At 30.5% G+C, this 22,282-nt stretch overlaps 1 protein-coding gene across 2 annotated transcripts in view; it reads left to right on the top strand.

The window, feature by feature from the left end:
* LOC114941696 (UNC93-like protein) overlaps positions 1-21,954 on the top strand; it is a 62,566-nt gene extending 40,612 nt beyond the window's left edge. For both annotated transcript variants that reach the window (XM_029316775.2, XM_029316776.2), the window contains 3 exons: positions 9,126-9,288; positions 17,456-17,723; positions 19,999-21,954. In XM_029316775.2, the coding sequence (XP_029172608.1) occupies positions 9,126-9,288; positions 17,456-17,723; positions 19,999-20,318 (751 nt within the window). In that variant the 3' untranslated portion in view covers positions 20,319-21,954. The remainder of the gene's footprint in view (positions 1-9,125; positions 9,289-17,455; positions 17,724-19,998) is intronic.
* Positions 21,955-22,282: the final 328 nt, after the last annotated feature.

The following is a 22,282-nucleotide window of genomic DNA, read 5'->3' as shown; positions in this document are numbered from 1 at the left end:
AATCTGTGTAATGTTAGTAATGAATAATCATTATGAGCGCACAAAAATAATAGCTACAAGTTGCTTATTGCAGAGAGAACATGAGTCATCTTTTTTACGAACGAGTCAGACTAATTGGATTTTAATCTTTTCCTGGAAAATACATTATGTAAATTGTTGAACTCTCCAAATTTTCTCAAATTTAAAAGTAGTTAAAAATTAAATTTTGCACAACAATTTTTAAGAAACGTCTATTAATAAGCAAGAGCTTCGATTATTATGTCTGAGATTTTACGCAAAGTGATATGTATTTTGTTGTCACTCACAAGAATAATGTTTTATCAAATTGGGAGGAAAAATTTCTTTCTCAATTGTGTATTGCCGCTTTAAATTTAGACTAGCTTGACAAAAATATGACGCGATCGCGCGTGACGTTGTCATATATTCATAAAACGACTCTGCGGACGATGACAGCTTCGCAATTCACACAGTGCAAAATCACGGATAAAATATATCATTGTCAGTGATCGTGCGCACCGATAAGGTGGATTGGTACGAATGGTAGAAGCAGCTTCCTTTGTTACATCCCGCGCATGTCATCTTTCATGTGGTGCATAATTGCGGTACGCTCTACCTTCGCAATTAGGCTTCATTGTTGGCTCAACACGCAATTACAGGCTTCTTTGTGGTGAACGGGTTTCGCGTCCTACTCGCGTAGATCAATGTCGCGGTAGATACTGAAACAAAATGTTTTTTTTTTAACTTTCTAGAAGCATTCGAGGAAACACTTGTTAACCTGCTAATTACTTTGCGTTTGCTCATTTGCAAATTGAAAGTAAAATTTATTAATCAAATAATTTATGACAAATTTGTTTAGACACATTTAAAACATGTGTCTAAAAGAAGAGATATAAATAAAGAATATGTGTACCTCTTATAGCAACAAAAATTGCCTAAATTTCAATTTTATTTTAGTGAAATTTGACAAATTTGAGATTACTATATATTTATATTTAAATATTAAATATTGATATATTTTTAACGACAATCACATTGTTGCGTCAATGCTGAATGTATCCTTGAACATGCTGCATAACTAGTCTCTGTACTAGAAAAATATTTGTATTTTTTTACATCTACTATTGAAAGATAATTAACTCGAGACGTACTGTTTAATATGTTGCATCTCGTTTACCCGACTAATCACAAAAAATTCAGAGACGTCGGTCGACATAAAAAATTGATAAATTGATTACTATTGAGTTTTTCTCTGTCTTCGATATAGAAATTAATAAAATTCTACTTATAACAGATTATAACAAAAAATAAATAAATATGCGTATATACAATACATATATTGATTTGATGAAAGGATTGACTCGTAGGCTATATACTTAAATACTCGATGCTGGATAATATCAGATGTATATTTAAATAATATCTGTAGAGCTGCTATTTCATTTCTGTCGTCAGTAAAATCTTTCGTATTCGTTCTGTCGCGGGAAGATACTCAAGGACGCGTTCTTCCGGATGTAAGCAACTCTTAATGATACGTTGCCCGCCAAATTATTATCAGGCCGCAGATTAGATTGCAACTCAACATTACAAAATCTTACAAAATGCATACTTTGGTTAAATGCACACTACGTCAACTACCCCATTTGTAATTAATACACTTGACCTTCCGTCGCTGAGATAGAAAGATATCGCTAATGTAGACGTAACATTAACGACACTTTTATATCGAAATCGTCTGTTTTATTGCTGACCGTAAAATCGCGGAGAGAAAAAACGGGAAGGAAGACCTTCCTGTTCATAGGTCTTATTTCCTGTCCGCACACTTGGCCGATTCGTTTAATGAATTGTTTTTTATAGACATCTACGATGAAATATACCTTTATATTTTTTCTCGTCAGACATCAAGGCTTCATTCATTGTGACTGTCCGGTAAATCAGTCGGTCCGGACTTCTTCGTGGAAAGGACAAACGATAGAGTATTATACTCGTAATTAGATGATAGACGGTAGATACTGTCGTGTCAAACCTATTCGCGGTTGTAATTACGGCGTTACGGTTTTATGGCTTGCGCGACAACAGATTTTCATTGTTTTCGCACACCGTGTAAGATTTTATATAAACTCTTATTATTTAATTCAATCCTTTCACAATTTTCGCGAATATTTAAACTATGTTACATTTAAACAACAAACATTATATATATTTTTTTTTTAATTAACAATATTTTATTTATTATATTATTTATGAATAATAATATATATTATTTAATATTTTTAAATATTTACAAAAGTAATTAATAAAAAAATTAATAAGATTCTTAATGTGAAATTTCCGCGAGCTGGTAAAAATTAGATACAGTTGTCAATTTCAAGGAAAATTAATTTTTTATTGAAACCACCATCCGCATCTAGCTCTTATTAGCTTATTAAAATTTAAATTTATATCTTTTATATTCTATCAAAAATTTTTCTAATTATATATACAAAAATGTACAAAAATATACGCAGCTATATCTCTTTATACTTACATGATGATATCTACACCAAATTTCTCATATCAAGAGTAAATGTCAATTCATTAAAATTCTATTCATCTTTTAATATATTTGTTTTAATTCTTTTTTCCGTAACGAGAGAAAATATTCTTTTAGATTTTTTTGAACAATATTATTATATCCTGCTGAATTTAGACATTTCTTATTTTGCTTGTTTGTTCTTCGTTCTAATGATGAATTTATCCGGAACTCTGTAACTATATACTTAGACGTATTTAATTGCTGGGAAAATTTACGATGGTCGCAGAACTGCAGAATTGTTTTTTCGCAAGGCCACGCCTCTTCTGATTTACGTGTGTTTTAACGCGAGTTTTGATAACGAAAAATTCATAGTGCTAGTCTGACGAAAAGAAAACGATGATAAAACAACACTTGCAGTTGCACCAAGCATAGGGTGTTTCAGAAGTGTGTTTTGTGATATCCTTGACAGATTTGCGAAATCATTATTTATCACAATTTTCTAATTGGCAGCATAAATACAAATTTAATTGAATAAACATTAATCAAATTAAAAAAAAAAATTATTAAAGATATTAAAGAACAAAGTTACATTTATAATTATTTATTTATTGTTTGTTGGATTAAAATTCGACTCGCTAAAAAAAATGTTTTTTATTTTAAATTGTCTACAATATTAGTAAGTTATTAAAGATATAATTAATAATTTGAAATTTTATATATATTTATAGTCGAAAGGAAAATATCGCAGTGAAAGAGAAAGACACTGTGTAGATATACATTTTATCGTAGTTGCAGTAAAACGAATGTATTTAGGACACGCGACGGCACGTACTGATACAACAACTTCCCACTTGCTGCTCGTGTTCTCGCTTAAATCTGCGAGAATAGAACTTCTTTGTTATCGCTCTGAGAGAAACATATCCCTTTGTTCACAAACGCATACCTGTTATCGCAAATGTAAGAAAGAAAAAAAAACAAATCGTGCATAAATAGCAAATTCGTGTGTGCTTCTAAAATTAGAAAAAGCTTAAAAACTTTTGCTATTCCAGCTGTGCCTAGTTTTTTACAATTTTATTAAGGAAAAAATCGAATATTTTATATAACATATGTTAAAATAATCATTTATCTAAGTATCGATATTATATAATAACTGCGAATTACTTACAATTTTTACGTATGATTTATAATATCAAAATGATAAAAAGAAAGTGAAAATCCATTTAATAATTTAGTGCGCTATTTTGTTAATATATCTTGTATTTTTTTATTAACGATCGAATAGATTCTCGTGCCAAAGTGTCTTTTTCCGCTTCTCTCTCCAAGCAAATGAAATTTCACGATCGTCAATGTTGCACGTTACATAATTCGCGAACCGATGCATCATGGTACGGCGCTGCCGTGCTTCATTCATGCGATCGCTTACGAAGATACGTGCCGTTCGATAATCGTCCACGATGAAACACAGCGTGCATAATACCAGTGCAGTTAGAAAAACTGACGTTTCCCCAGCGCGCATATGCATCTCTTTCCGGTCCGTGCATACCGCTAATTTGCCTTCGCTTGTAGATAGATAGACGCACACACATCGAGGTACAAGGTAAAAAAATATATAACATATCGCGTATGTGTAGTGAATACTTGACTTTTTTGATTTCCGATATCAGCCGCTTTGATGTTCATCAGTTTCAAACGCGATGCATGTCTGCTAGCTGCAAATTTAATTTTAATGCAATAATGCAGATACTAGTAATGATAGCCGTTTCAATAATGATAGGAAAATCCATATTAGATTAACATAGAATAATTAAATGATTTAATATTTAATATTATGCAGCTGCGCGATCAACTACGGCTTGTTATACGCATATTATAGATAAAAGCTGTTAACATACATGAATGACTAATTATTTTAAAACAAAAACATTTCCCTAAACAGAAGTATGTTAATATGCACTAGAAAATTAAATTAATAGCTGAAATTAATATATACATATCTATTTTATTTGATGTCACTTCGAAATTACTTGAAGGAATTAATCGCAGAAAATAAAATAAATTTTCACTAATCTTTAAAGTATTAATATTTCAATATAAAATATACGAATATATTTATATAATAATGAATATTATCTAAATTTATGGCAAACATTATGATGGAAATGTGGGCGCTTTTGTTTTCTCTAAATGAAATGCATCATTGGCAACCGCTTTGAGAAAACAATGAGTCTATTTGGCGGATGAAGCTGCTAGTTTGCTATAGCAGGCGACATCATTAGGAGAAAGATAATCCCGACCCGCATAATTCAGAACAAGAGACTGCGGTAAATTAAATTATTGATATCAGCATGTTACATATACATATATAAGTTAACTACATTTCCTCTTGCAAAATCAATTTAATGTTACAATACGTATGTTACAAGTCGAATAATAATAAATCTTGCGAAATGTTGCGTTTGCTACAATTCTTCCAGAATATAATCTCTCACTGCTTTTCGCACAATTTGTATACACTGAAAATAATTTTTTAACTTCACTAAATTGTTCAACTAAATATTATTTTGTTAATTTAATATATAGAAATATTTAAATTAAATCTAACAAAACGCATATTTGATTTTAAATACTATAATATATGTTTAATTAACAAAATAGTAATTTAGTTGAACGATTTAATTAAGTTAACAATTTTTTTCAATATAATATTTAATTAATTATAAATTATAAAACATATATATATATATGTGTGTTATATAACATATATATATGTAATTAATTATAAACATTTGATTGAATATTTCCCTTGATTTATCCGCAGAAAAAATGCAAAGAATCGATCGCGCGTTGTCGCTCTCTCGCTCTCTTTCCTCTCATTGTCGTTTGTAGTAATGATAGTCATCGTCCGTGATATCTGCATATTGGATAAGTCTTACGTAAGAGAGGCGAGCGTGTTAGATCCGCATGCAGATCGCAAAACCTCTCGCGTTCTCTCGCTATCTTCCACTCGCGCTGCTTCCAAGGTTGCGCTGTAACGGTTCATGTTGGAAAGCGTCGCGGAAATATGCGTTCGTAAAGGTGCAGCTGTGGTTGAAAGAGGTGAAAAGGAACTCTTGGGCCACTTTATAGGTGTACGTGAACGTTTTGCGCGGCCGGATATAAAAAGTTGCGCGTGATCAACACAAAGACGCGGAAAATGAAGCGGATAATGATGATAATGAGAACGTGAAGTTTATTCGTAATTGAGCAAAAGACCGGTTATGCCCTGCAAGTTGCGAACGATCGTTCAGCCATGGAGAAACCAGAATCAAGTGTAAAAATAATTTCGAGCGTTGTTTCGATTGTTTCTTGATTATTAATAGAAGATTACTCATGCTTAGAGGATTAATAGATTACAAGTTCGCGTGAGATCAACACGTATCCGATCGAATACATTTTCCTCCTATGTCCTCGAACCGATCGAAGAGAGCCATAAACGCTATAACCGGTAACCGAGTCTATTGAAAGTAGTATATTAGCCAGAGATTCTTGAATTATGTATCTGGATTAATGCGCAGCGACTCTCATGCGCATAAAAGCGCGCTTTTCGTAAATGCATATAATATACGTGCACGTTAATTTTTCCGGCAAGCAGAAAAGCGTTTCGCTGTAATTTTCAGATAATATCGAGTTGCGTAAATCAGCAAATGACGAGTGCGAAGCAAGCTGATTATCTGGAATGGAGAATAGTATGACCACGCTCATCGCACGTGACGATTTGGAAAAAAACTCGAATCAAAGTGGTAGGGGCCAATGTAAACCTTATATTGAAAGGAAACTCCTTTCTTTCGGATAATTAATATTAAGAAATAATTATGAATGAAATTTAAAATAATTATGAATGAAATTTCGTCGTTACGATTTTATTGCATTCTTTGCAATTGTTTAATTGCTTCTTTTTCAGCAAAATGAAAATTTTTACAAATAATGACTGAAATAAATTAAGTTTTACAATTTAAAAAAATATGCACATAATTTAGGAAATAGTTTTATTGTTAGATTATTTTAGCAATTATTTTAATAAAAAAACTATTTCTTTATTTTACATTATATCTCGAATATTGTGAAGAGATAATAAATTAATGCTTGAAAGTGATTTAATGTGACATTATGTAAGACATTTACATTAGCGGATGAGAAGCGATAGATCTATGATATAGATATCACGCTACTTATAAAAAAACGTCTCTGCTCAATTAAGCAGAAGTCACCAGATAATTTTTTTATTATTGAAAAATCTGTGAAATGAATATAAATTCTTTTGGAATGAGCGGTGAACAAGATACGTAATTTAATCGCTGTCACATTAATCACTATCATCCAATGAAATATTCGTGCTCTCCGAACAAAATACATCATGATAATTTCTCTTAATTTCGATGAACATTCGCATGCGGAAACACGACTTGGAATTCGTAATCATAAAGACATCAACATATGAAAAAACAATTATCTACAGTAATAATTCGTTTTTAATCAGATATGTAATGAGACATAATCAGATATGCCTGAGACGATAAATGATAGTCACCAGAACTATTTGTCAAATTATTAACATGCGTTAATGATAATAATAATACACAATTTAAAAGCAATATGGAGCAATAGTGTCGACACCTCCGTTTAAAAAAATATATACAATGTATATTTATCTTTGCACACGTGTCGATTTGCACCACGTGTTCTTCGCGAATCTAAATGGTAGCCGTGACTTTAGTCGGGTTCAAAAATCTAGCAAACGTGTTCTTAGGAATGTTGTTGCTCGGGGTGAAGAACATTCGCTGAACTGTCGAGCATAGTTGAGAGATTTATTTTGTGAATTCACCGACGAGGCACCGAATGTATTGTCGTATCATTTGGGCCCCAACTTCTCACAGATTATATCTATCTGGTTCGTTAGCTTCAATTTAGCACCGGGATTCTGTTCGTCGGATTTTGTCGCGAAACATACGAGAGGGAGAAAGTGACTTTTCATTCTTGTGATATTTATATTAATCTTATGATGCACGATATGGATCTTTATGAATATTTATTTTCTTTTGAGATTTTTCCTGTATTTTTTTCTTATCACAAATCCTTTTTAAATATTTTAAAATATAATATAATATAATAAAATAAAATATAATATAGATCAATTTAATTAATAATATATAATAATATGAAAAATAGGAAGTTTATATGCATAATACATAGCTCTATAAAATAACTATTTTTTTGTCTTAATAAAAATGTTTTATATTACAAATAATTTGGCCTATTATTGATATTCTCGTGCGAAGATATTACACAAAAGTAAACTTTAGTATTCAGACTTACTAAGAATTTTCAAACCTAAGTACCGTTTATGTATGTGGCTTTAGTGGCTCATAAATCTTTTAGACGACAATCTCACTAAAGATTAGTACCTTGACTAATACGCAAATTGCGCGATGTAACATTTCAATTCTTTTTTCTGCTTTATTATATTACAACGAGAAAAATAAAAATATATACAATATATTGTACATTATATATAAATATATATATATATATATATATATATATATACACAATAATTTTTTGACATAAAATATTAAATACTGTTTTTTGTAATATTATAAAAATATTACAACAAAATTATATTATAAATAGTTCTATAAATTTTTCATTTCCCAAATTTCTCAAAAATGAGAAAAATATAACTTATCTGTCATTATTTTGCTCAATCATTGATTTATTACGGGCACTAGGAAATGTGAATCGATTCATATGTCGTCCGAGTTCACATTCATGTAACCGCGACACGAAACGATGAATGAATCTGGCTTGGACACGCGATATCGTTCAATGGCAGTGTATATACCAGTGGAAGTTTGCTAATTACGCAATCCGCTTCCGCGTGGCTTGCGTTGCATGGACACTGAATAAGCACATGGATGGTACAATCGCGATGATAATTAATCTCGGTCATCATTAATCCCCATCCAAGCGAGTATGTTCTTCCTCTTTGCGAATAGCGGCGCAAAAGTTTGCCGGAAAATTATACGTTCTAAGCTGATTATTGTTCATTCGCGTTTCCCGCTCTTTTGTCCACTCGACTCTTGACTTATGTATTACACACGAAATTATGTTCAACGTAAAGCACAACCGCACTGATTATTAAAATATAATTGTAGTAATAATATAGGTATAATTATCTCAAAATAATATAATTTAAAATTTTAATATGGTTAGCTCATTCAAGTATAAATAACGTATATATCTATTTTAATAAATAGAGATAACTATATTTAACTACATTGATTAAATTGTTAAAAATATACTATTTTTCCAGGAAAAGTCAGTAAATGAGAATTCATTATCCGCGTTGAAACTATTATTAAATAAATCTCTGGAATGGCGTATAATTTTGTCTTCCCGGAATCGGACTTATTATTTCATCGCACATTTTGTTTCCGTACATTTTTCTATCGCAAGAGTTGGAAACCTATTGTATTTAAGTGTAAAATTTTAAAAAATCAATAAAACGCAGAATGATAGTATTTTAGCTTCTTGAGAAGACATTACAATGTTCACAGAATTCTCAATTGTCTTTCAGATATGGTGAGAAGCAACGACGAGCGGATAGTCAAGAATTAAGCGGCATTCAATTGCTCTCTGCTACAGCTTACCAATTAAAGAAGCTTTATCAACAATTACTGATACCGATCACGATATGGATCGGTATGGAACAGGCTTTCATCGGCGCCGATTTTACGCAGGTGAGTTTTTCAAATGCATAAACGATTTTTAAACTGCTCTTGATATTAGAAATTTAATCGCAATTTCTATGATATATTTGATCGAAAGAAAGAAAAACATTTTTTATTTGATATAATATTTGATTTTATCTTTTTGATAGATATAATTGATTAATAATGAAAGATTAATTTTTAATGCAATACACATATATGCTTTTGATAAGAGCCGTAAAAAATTTTATATAGTTATTTCTTTTTTTAGCAAATAATATTCTTTATTCTTAAATTAAAAACTAATTTTATATTTAAATTTAAATTAATTTTAAAACTAAATTTAAATTAATAATAATTATTGTCTGTGATATTAATAGATGATAAAATACGAGTAAATAAATTTATTGCGGTAGATAGATTTGTTCATAGATATTAGAATATACACTTTCTAATGACAGTTTCGATCATGCTGTCGTAAATCGATGCTGGTTACTTCTTTTCGCGCACTTGTAAACTGCAATCGTTGATGGCAAACAATGGCATTCCATTTTACACCTACAGAAGGCTGTTCCTTGTATCGATCTTTTATATAGGAGTCATTAGATCCACGTATTTTCGCGAATCATTGATAAGGTAATGACCGTCCTTGGTTTCGTACCAGGATCCGACATTAACGAAGCGCAATGACGTCAGCTCAATTTGCCTCCGTAATTATTATCGAGGCGTCATCGAAAGACGAAAAAAAAAGGCGACGAAAAAAGCAGTTCCGTATTCTTATTTATACAGGGTGTCTGATATAAAGTGTTACACCAAAAATATACAAGTAGATCTCGGTATTTGGAGACGATTTTTCCTCAGTAAAAATGTCGAGGGAGGCCATCATTTTTTGCATGTTCCAAATCATGTATCTTTATAACTAAACCTTAAATTAAAATTTTATTAAAAACACCTCTACTTGAAATTAAAGTTGGAGAATGTGATTTTGTTAATATTTGATTTCTACAATGCTTAGTTTGCGAAAAATCCTTTATTTTCAATCGCTTATAACTCGAAAATTATTGATGCCTTAATATTTTTGCTGAGGAAAAATTGTCTCCAAATAACAAGATCTACTTGTACATTTTTAGTATGACACCTTATGTCAGACACTCTGTATATAGTATTCTCCTTTCTTATTCCCGAGCACGTACCGTCCGGTTGTATTTATGGCGTTAAACCGCGCGCAAAGATTTATCGACGCCTTTCGCAATAGTGTAAATCGCTGCGGCTTTTAGCGGACGTAATTATTTGTCATGACAAATGGCAGTCTTCGATAAAAATTTGATCATCGCAAGAATATTTCGTATAAGATACGACGGACGTGTCGGTACAAAAGACTCGTAGCTTACACGAAAAGAACAATTTTCTACATTAGAGCTAAAGTAATGATTCAAGCACAAGTTACAGGTATTAATTTTATTTACGTTGCAAATTCGTTGATCGGACTATAAATATTGAATTTAATGAAAAACGCTCAAGTCGACGTCTGATCATTTTTCACGTAAAATTATTTTTACTCATCTCTTTCGATTATATTAGAAGATATTTAAGTGCGGTCCTTTTTGAAACTTATCTCGATTGAATGGCGAGAATCTGTGAATAACCTACTTTTGAAGAAGGCTACGAAGAAATGATGGAAGCCTTTCGCAGTTGATCGCCAAGCTCTATAACCGGTTGGTCTCTGTGAGTAGATTTTCTCTTTTTATGCGCTTCAACTGGCGCCAGAGTCTACCTTCCCTGATCCGGCCTCGAATCATTGTAAGTCGGGAACGACAGTCTTCGTCCTCTTCGTCGTCGATGGCAGCAAGTAATCTTCGACCGTAGCGGGAATAAGTGGTCACTTTTCTTTTCGTCGGCATGGAAACTGCCATCGAGATTGCGAACGCGATGTCAACTGACACAGCTAACAACATCAGATCTATCCAGATCTTTTAATCCGTTTCAATCATCGATCTCGGGGCAAAAATTTGCTGCTCCGGTTCGATTTTCTATGAAATTATTGTCAATTTTCGTTCGATTTCTGTGCCTTAGCAAAGGTTTTTTTTCATTAATTAATTTTTTTATTGATAATATTATAAATATTATATCTATTATAATAAATAATGTGTTGCTAAAATTTTTTATATACTTTAACAATTATTTGTTTTATTAACAAATTTATTAACAAAAATTCTGTTTTATTTGCGATTAACAATTACACTAAAATATCTATTAGAGTTAGTAAATTTTCTATAGAATATCTATTTAATTTACTTCGCATTTGTGCCATTATTTATTTTATTTATTTATTTATACGAGACAATCTCAATTTGTACAAATGGATTACCCTAACAGAAGTACATCTACATATAATTTGAGAAAGGAAAGTAAGAGAAAATAATGTAAAATTGAATAACGATACACAAGATTATTTAAATTTTGAAAGAAAAGTAATTGAAATGTCACAAACATAACAAATACATAGGTAGTTAAAAAATGTTGTGTAAGATTTGGTTCATTCAATGTAAAGATTTTCTGCATCGTTGCAAAGCAAATAATAGTATTATTACAGTAAAATCTATGAGTTTACTTTTCTTTTTCGCGAGTTTTCTCTTCGGTTTTTTTATCGCGCGCGAGGCCTTGCTATAACAACGATTTGCAATCAATGAAATGCAATAAAAGATCGACCTGAATTAACACCTAGGACTCACGCCAGATTTAGAACGCCGTTTCTTGAAGCGTGACGGCCACACGAGGACGCGTGATCATCCTCCGGAAGCACGTGTTACTGATTACAGCTACGATGTTAGGATCAAATTTGTGTTGCTTCTTTTCGATGATGACTTTATTGAAAAGTGATTTATATGCAAAATGTATTGTTGAATATCTATTCAAAAAAATTCTATATATTAATGAAACATGTGTCCCATAATCTTTTATTTCAGAGATATGTACGTGTCATATTTACAATCTATAATTAATGAGTTGATTTCAACATACAATTATTTTTAGTGACCAAAAATTATAATGGGATACATATATCTTTTTCATTAATAAATAAACGAGACATATATTATGTATATTAGATACATTTATATATGAATAATATTGAATAAGTGTATAAAAGATACAAATGTTTATATAAAAACAACTAATATCGCAACTGTTTCACCCGCTAATATATATGTTTCTAAGTTTTGCAATTCGATATAATATTAATGCGGACAATTTGAACGGTTGATTTGTTAGAAATTGCATTATGATAGAAAAATTTAAGCAAGATACATGTTAAATTATTGCTTAAATTAGATTTTTACTAATAATACATTAAAAGAAAATATTCTAAAACTGTGATAAAAATTAAAAAAAGAACAAAAAATTTTGTGCAATGCTGCTTTAAAAACAATCTATTTTTTTAGCATTTAAATAGAATAATTTTTCTCAATAAATATAAAATTAAATTTATATCAGACATACATAAATAGATAGAAAGAAATTTATATTTTGAGAAACGAGATTCGTGTATTCATGCACGTGCGTGTATACATGTGAAACTGGAAAGCTACAATAAACATAGAAATATAATTATCTGAAAATAATAATGGAGAAACACTAGAATGTATGTTATAAAAGAAAATGATTAAACGTATCACATGATAGTTATACGAGTTAGATTTAGAAAGTAAATATACATTAATTGATATATATGTATGTTTGCTATGAAAGCGAAACAGGAAAAAACGAAATAAGAAAGGGAAGAGATATATAATAAAAAAACAAACGTTTCTCTTAAAACGGACATTTTTTTTTATCTAAAAATGTATGTGACTGACATGAGAGCAAGAGCACTATTAAATAAGGAGGAGATCTATATTTGAAAGCAGGATATAACTGTGATACTTATTCACGCATACAACATAGGAATTGTAATTAATAGCTGCTCCAAGTCGTAATGAAGAAAAAGACCATGGCGGTAATCATACCAGACTTATGCGAATTATTTCGCTCGATTGAAGAGATGGATTTGCGTAATTTGTATGCTGTCTACCTGGTAATCGATCCACCCAACAATATACCATATCTTTACATTTTCTCGAGTATTACAAATATAGTATCTCGCGAGCAAAAACACGTCTCAGAACGGCATTTAACAACCGCAAGTTGATCGAGTCGTTTTTACGATTGCAATCGAGCCACGACGAGTTTTAACGGATCATCTTTTTAACTTTTCTTATCGTTGCCGGTTGAATAAGTTTCCAGTTATATTTTTGTATTTTAAAATAATTAAGAATATTTATATCTCTTGGAAAACTACATGCAAGACAATATAGAAGCCCGAACTTGATTTAGGCTTTTAAATGTAATTGTGCTTAGATTTTTTTAAAGAAAACATACCGCGAGAATATTTCCTAATTTTGAAGAGTTTTTTCATTTATTTGAAGATAGATCTATTTTAAGAATGACCGAATTAAAAACATTCTTTACAATTGTCAGAGATTGTTTATTGACAATCCACGTCAAAGCTGTAGAACGTGAGTTTCACGTAAGAAATCAGAATTAATTAATCGAGGAAGGTCGTGAGATAAATCCCTTCATTATTAAGCGACCCTGCATTACAGCAAAAAGTGCTTCGGGGTAGCGAGTCGCGAACTCGTTCGAAACTGGTTCGACATGTCGTACGACGTCTTCGACTCTTGAGAAGCCGGGTAATTGGGCAATTAAACGCGCACGATAAGAGAGAAAACGAGATGCAAAAAAAGAGAAAGAGAGAAAGAGAAAGAAAAAGAAGGAAGAGGTTGCAGACTTCGCTGAGTCAGCTGAGTGGAGCTGGACTTGTTATAAATAGCCTCGCGAGCTTATTTTCGCGCTGATCCGGCAATACAACTTCTATATCTGGAATCCTGTGTGCCAGGTATTTCTTCTACCGGATTGCATGCACGTGTCGTAGTCACGACTTACTCGCTCTGTTCTTCGATGTCATAAATTCTCGGGACACATATATACTATATAAGCTCATTCAAACGCCCGGATGTTGTTCGGTCAAGAATCATGCCAAAGTATTAAAGGAATGCGATATGACGGAACTCAATGAAACCATAGGCACGACTTGCAATTTGCGCCGAAGGAATTTTTAATCGCGAACTGATACGGTTATTCAAGGATGAGGAGTCGGCACAAACTCTTTAATTCACTTCGAATTTTTATTTTATTTTAAACACTGTTAAAAATTCTATTTAACACTTATGGTATATGATATATACTAAAAATAATTAACAGAGAAAGAGAAAGAAAGTAAACAATATAAAAATATAATCGCCATTAGAAGATGTGGAGATTTAGTACTATTTGTTCTATCTTCAAATATAAGTTTATAATTTTTTTCAATGTGGATGTTGTGTGCGCATTTAATACATTTTTTGGTTTTAAATATAATATAAAGGATATAAATAGAATTATCATAAATCTGTACATAGCATCATGTTTTTTTTTAATTTATTGCTTTTTTCGGAAAATATATTCTCAGTATCACAAGTATATAAATAGAATTATAAAAAATATAGCATCGTATCACGTTTTTTTTAAATTTATTACTTTGTCCAGGAAATATACTTCGTATCACGAGAGTGACTTAATATTTATGTGCCAATTTATCAGCAATGCATTTTATCGTTCATGTTAAACAGAAATATTTATTCGTTTATCCATCGCACAATGATTGAGATGTTCGAAGAGATTTACTTATTGTACTGCCTTAAGAAGATTGCTGTTTGCCTTGAGCTGTAGAATGACATAATATGACATGTGCCATGTTTATATGTATGGAAATAGAAATACTCGAATGTGTATGTATATGCAAAGAAAGTTGCTAAGTAAATAGATATGATTATGTATGATTAAAATAAATTTTTTATTTTTGTATTGATTTATTTTTATGAATTAATACAATATTAAAAGACTATCGATTTTTAATATTTATCTCTTAAACAAAAGGTCAATCTCTTTATTAATTGGATTAATTTATTAACTGACATTATTTTTTCAATCAGCAATACGATTTTAATTGAGTTTCTATAATAAAATGGTACTACACATATTGCATGCTAAAAGAGCACTTTTCGCAGACAGTATACAAAACAAAGCAAGTGTGATGCAATTATTATAAATGAGTCACTTGATATCTTAACATCTACTTTATACAACTTACATTAATATAATAAAATTGAAAATACGTAATTTTGTGCAATTATTTTGATGAGCCATAATAAAAAAAAATAATAAAATATATTTGATTAAACGCAGAATAGAATAATTTTGATAATTGATTATAAATGTCTTTCGAAATAGCTGCTGTATGATCTCTGTAAAAATTCGGATTCGAATCATTTATTTGAATTGTTCGTTCGTGTGTTTAATTATATACATTTACGCATTAGAATGATCACGCGATGTGTACTTAATGCGTCTCTTATTGTTGGAGTATGATATTTAACAGTATAAAATATTCGAGAAGAGTAGAACGTCTGCTTATTGCAAAAAATAATCGTACGTAGATGTTTTTATGACGCTGCTTTATATTCAATTTTTATAAGAACGTCTTACAATCAGTCAAAGTTGTTTTGTAATATTAGAATTTTGTAATATTAGAAATTTCGTGATATATATGTATGTATTTGAGCATATTAATTAATAATATAAAACGTCTGTCAAGAAATTTTTTTAGAATTTTTTGTTGTATTTGGAATTAGCGAATAAATATTTTACTTTGAAATTGAATTTAATTGGTGTAGATTAGATACGTCAATGAACAATTATTCTTGAATTATTAGTACTATTTTTTGCATCAATCATTTTTAGTGCGAGTATACGGCAAATTTCTTATTGAATATAATATGTACAATAGGATTAAAAAGTAAAGCTAAGTAGTATTAAAAAAGTATCCTTTTAATGCTCTCAATTCAAGGATACATGTTTCAGTATCTTCAGAGTCGTATCTTTTTTGTTATAATAGATTTAAATAAAAATAGAAACACGTTTTCAAACAAGATTAAAAAATAAACTTGTTCTCAGTTTATCGTTACATTACGTTAAGATTTGATTGATGGAATTATAATTGCGAGATAACGTTGATATACACATACGAAGAACTGACATCAGCTTCCTATAGAACAAGGGCATCAGTTTATTCGATATGCAGAATATGCACAGGAAGAAATAGATTTAGTTTTCTGCTATCTGTATGACGCTTAGCAATATCCTAGAGAGAAACTGATGATTCTTGTTTTGAAAATCAATTAACATGAATCTTATCAATGCGTGAAAGCAACAGAATTGAAAGTGACTGATTGCATCTCGTGAATCTTGTATCTTAATAAACACAAATTTGAAACGCGCAACATCTGTGCATCTCAATTACTCGATAATAATTTTTATTTAAAAAATTTTAGAATCATAATTTCTTATTACATAAACTGCTATATATAATTATTACGTATAATTTATTATATATTATTAATATTTTGTTTTCCATAAAAATGTTGGTTAGTCTTAGTCATTTTCATTTTTTATGTTATAATTTTTTAGATCTCGAAAAAAATTCAAAGATAAAAAAATTAATCTTATAATCGGTATTATTATGAGCAATCTAAGAATTAATTGATTCGTTTTTATGCATTTTTTTATCAAGTCTCACAATTAATACTAAAAAAAATTATTTACATTAAATAGTCTGAGTTTATATATATATATTTTAATATATTTGATTAATTTGTTTTTTAAATACAAATATTTTAAAAGATATTTTTATAATTTTTTTGTTAATATTAACAATATAAAAATTATAAAGACGAAATTAAAGTTTAATTACATCAAAATCAAAATTATCTCATTTTCTTTTTCATAGTGTAAAATTTATAGTATATTTTTCTATATAGTCATCATTCTTTTAGTGGTTTTAGTTTGATGTTGATTGCTTAATATGATAATAATTAAAATTTAGAATGAAAATCAAGAGCACATTTATTAATATATAGAACGATGATAACGAAAGCCATTGTGTTTCAATTATTGACCTAATTTATCAGCAAATTTTTAACGTGCAAAGGAAGAAAGAAAAAAAGAAATAGATTCTCTTTGGCGAAATAAAAGAATTAAATCGAATTCTTTTGTGTCTTTCCAGGCATACATCTCCTGCGCCCTGGGTGTCCACAGGGTCGGCTACGTCATGATCTGCTTCGGGGTGGTCAATGCCGGATGTTCGTTGTTGTTCGGCTCGATAATGAAATTCGTCGGCAGACAACCGCTGATGGCACTGGGTGCCATCGTTCATGCTTCTCTCATAGTCGTTCTTCTCATATGGAAGCCTCATCCTGATAACCCTTATGTCTTTTATTCGGTCTCGGGTCTCTGGGGTGTGGGTGATGCCGTATGGCAGACGCAGGTCAACGGTGAGTATTCATTCTATTTTACATGTTAACGTTAAATAAAAAAGTTTGATCACCAGTGATGATAAAACTATTTATTTTTATTCATATACCAAACTGGCTATGGTTACATAAAAGTCGATCACAAAAATACATAAAAGTGATCTACTTTTATGTAACCATAGCCAGTTTGGTCGTATATGAATAAAAATAAATAATGTTAATGTTAATTTAAATGTTGCGAAATAAAAAAAATATAAAAAGAATTTATATATAATATACTAAAGAGATAGTGCATTGCTATAACAGTTTTCAGAACTGTTATTTTTTATATGTTAATTTTACAGCAATTTCTTTAATTATTGAAATAATCGAGCACCATGCAAAATATTACGCGATGGATGTTATTGATTATATAGCTTGTTAATTGTTATACGCGTAATCTAGTATCATAAACCGAATGATATTGCATCGTAGAGAGACTAAAGGATTATTCGAATTAATATTGGACTAAATTTCATAATATATAAGAGAATCAAAAAAATTTATTAAATTATTTAATCCTATTAATTATTGATGTGGAATCCATACGATGAGATAGGCAAATAAATTTTCGATACGCGAATTTGTTCAATAGTCTCTTTTTTTGTTTCAAGAAAATCGAATCCTTGAATTTTTATTATTTATTCTGGGTTCGTCCCCAAGATTTATCATTCTTGCATTTATTTGTTCACAACAATCAACATGGATATTGACAGATTAGATGAATACTTGACGATCATTTTTAACATATTCGTAACAAAAAAAATAATATTAGTCTAGAGATAAGTGACTTCTCATTAATATTAACGTTTTTACTAAGCTAGGAAATCATTGATCAGTCTGAGAAAAGAGAGAAGGTGAATTTTATTGCTATTGAATTTATAACAAACATAATCATCGACTATATTATGCAGACGTCAGTTTGTCTGCGATTTTTGACGGATAATAAAAATATCCTTTTTTATATAGCACTTACTCATTGACAAGACAGATAAGTAGAAGGTTCAATGATGTAATATGTAATCTATAAAAAATTAATCACGACGGAGAGAGAGAGGAAGTCATAAATCGCAAATTACTAAACAGCTAAATTGCTGTTCGATAACTAGCGACTACTTCGGTAATGATGTAATTTTTTTACATTACATATACCATTGCCATATAATCAGTTGAATTAATAAAAAAATAAAAAAATAATAATGAGAGTGTTTTCTTGAATTAAAGAAATTGATTAAGGAAAATAATGACTATTTTGATCTTCGTTGATTAAATCATGCCTAAAAATTCTCGGAGATAATACTTAAGTTACAAAAAATTACTCCATACTAATTTTTCGTGCTTAATTTTATTAATGCATAAGATTTAATTTAAACGTCAGAAAAACATTCCATTATTATACTTAATATTTTTTGCCAAAAATGATTGCATTATTAACGCGTTGTGGCAAATAAAAAAATCTATACTATCTCATATATTACAAAATCAACGCCTTTTAGATTTCCTATAATTAAAAAAAAAACATATATTTACCTCCTTTCTTTCGAGATTAAAAAAGAAGATATTCGAGGGGCATTAATAATTCTGTTTCAACTTAATCTTTACTCGTTCGTAAATGCAGTTTTCACGTATAACGAACAACTAAATGACACAACGCAATTTCGCGTTATTTGCACACAGCAGGCTTGTCTTTAAATATATAATTAGAACTTTTGTATACACAGTTATACGATTGGAATACAAGTTTCGGCATTTATTCTTTTCTGCCTTAGTGTGTAGTTCTTGAGAGATTAATCGCTCTACGATTTGTTCGAGTTGCATCCCAAGATTTTGCAGAAACCGATATGCAAATCAATTCAACTACTTATACATTAAAGCACATAATATAGACAGCTGCATTTACTTCGTATCCGGCTTTGGCGGAATAATTACGTGCATCGTGCGTGCATCGTGCGAATTTCTAATTTCAATGTACTTGATAATTAGCAATCACTCATGCGATATCATTATCTAAAAAAGATTCTCTCAGTCTCTCTAAAAACATTATAAAACAATCTCAAATTAACACTAATTATATTGATAGAAAATTTAGAATTATGTATAAAAAATTTAGAAAAATTAAGATAATTTAAAATTTAAATATTATAGAATTATGTGTATAAAAAATGTAGAGCCTGTGAAAATAATTTTAACATCTTCGTAACGTAATGAATATTTCTAAAAATCATTCTCTTATCATCGTATCTCGCGATTTTTACAGGCCTCTATGGCACGCTGTTCAGACGTAACAAGGAGGCGGCCTTCTCAAACTACAGGCTATGGGAGAGCGCCGGTTTCGTGATCGCCTACGCGTATAGCACGCACCTCTGCGCCCGTATGAAGCTGTATGTGATGCTGACGGTGCTGATTATCGGTACCATAGGCTACATTATCGTCGAATTGCTGCACAGGCGCAAGCAACGACGACTCAAAGCGATCGCCGAAGACCCGAAGGCCGCCCAGATCGAGGCGAATCAACCGGAGGAGACTGACGACGAGAAGGACGACCTCGACGACGAGATCACTATCACCCATCTGTGAATGATCTCCGCCGTCGACGTAATCGTTCCTCATTAAAAGGTCGTCTTATCGACGGGATAGTCGAGATAGACGATGGCCGGAAGACGACACTCGATTGATTTCGCGGATATCCCTTCTTCCGCTATATCTGATGAAATCATACATCAATCCTCTCGCTTATCAGAACCTTCGAACACCTCACAGATAGATCCGTGCCGTCGATCGGTGCGCAAAAACCTCACGTACTTTTTTTCTATTGACAATAAAACGTCAAAGTCGAGATGCAATTTCAGAAGAACGGTGAGTAAGTATGCGCACGCCTTCCATGATGAAGTGGAAATGCCGAATGTCGACTCCATCTCACAGGACATTTACCTTCAAGGAAATGGTGCTAAAAGAATGCATGGTGACATAGAATTGGCTCTCGTGTTAGATGGGACTTCCGTTACTATTACTAGAAACTTTTCAATTGACATCGACGATAAGGACCATCTTGATGAATGTTCCCATTCTATGTCTTCATCATGATTCATATAGAGCGAAAAATGCATTTTGTTAACGCCGGCGCCGGTACCGGTTTAAATAATCTAGTGATCTTTGCACATTAATTATATGCGAATTTTTTTATTATAAATACTTCATCGAGACTATTTGTAAAGATTACTATATTATATTTCGTGTCCCTAAATGAGAATGCATGTGACATATGTGTATAGTTTGTAATTAATGGAAATTGGCGTGAGATTGGACGAAATTCGTCATTTATTCGAGGAAGAATGCTCTACATTCTCGCTCGAATTTATAATACTCTATTATTTAAAAAAAGGACAAATAATTGTTATAAGAAAAACATTCTTAATAAAGAAAGATTGTTATTGGTCACATTGACAGTCGAAATTCCTCGCATTTTTCTTGAAAGAGAAACACGTGAGATGTCAATACGAGACATTAAAATAATATTTTTTTTATCAGATAGACGAATTAAAAGGAATGAGTAAAGTTTTATTTTACGCGTAATTAAATTTATAATCTCAAAATTCTAAATTATGAATCGTTTATATATAAATATTTTTTTCAATGTTATTTTCTCTCTTTCTTTCTTATTCCGATATTTAAGTCACATTACTAAAAACTCCACAGAATAAAAACTCAAATTTATCGTTCGATTTGCGACAATTTTATCCAGCACCATTTTTATTGGCCTTTAAAACAAGTGGAAAAACGCAAAAAATATCAAAATATAAGTTATAACTATTATAAGCCACTTAAATGCAAATGCGCATCACACTTTCCGTCCTATCACATTTTATACAGTAGCTCAAGAGTCTACAATGTAAACCTAGAATACGGATGCAATCCTTTAGAGAGTGAATCTGTTCTTACGAAAAAGTCGTTTTGATAGAATGGTGATTATTTCTTAGAGTGAAAATAAAAACGCGAAATTATATATAAAAATATAAATTTAATTTCTCGATTATTTTTATACTCCGTACGAAAGAGAGAATTATAAGAATATGACGAAGCATACGAATTTTATTGTTCGTGAAAGAATAATCAGTAAGTGAGAATATTAAAAACTCGTCGCATCTCTATCTCATCAGAGCAAATTTTGCAAAATTGCAAATATCTCTTATGTATAAATACTCCGATTAATATACTATACATATATATGTATATATATATATATATATATATATATATATATATATATATGATAGACTGAAAGTTTTTCGTAGCTGAAAAAGATGAGTGCCTTTTCTTAGAATAATTATGTTAAATACTGATCGATGTTATAATATCTTTAATTTAGTATCTGTGTACAATATTATTGTTTTTAAACTCTTTGCATTTTCAACAATTATTTATAATAATCTAAAGTTCTTCAGATAAAGAACAACATTTTATTTTTCTTGAAAGTTTAATATATAAAATTCAACAAAAATAAATTGATATTTGCAACAATATTGATGGTATTAAAATTAAAA

Source organism: Nylanderia fulva, unplaced genomic scaffold, assembly GCF_048542155.1.
Source record: "Nylanderia fulva isolate GAGA-0341 unplaced genomic scaffold, ASM4854215v1 Scaffold5, whole genome shotgun sequence".
Taxonomy (NCBI): domain Eukaryota; kingdom Metazoa; phylum Arthropoda; class Insecta; order Hymenoptera; family Formicidae; genus Nylanderia; species Nylanderia fulva.
Note: the sequence above shows the minus strand (reverse complement) of the source record. Positions and strands in the feature narration are given on the sequence as shown.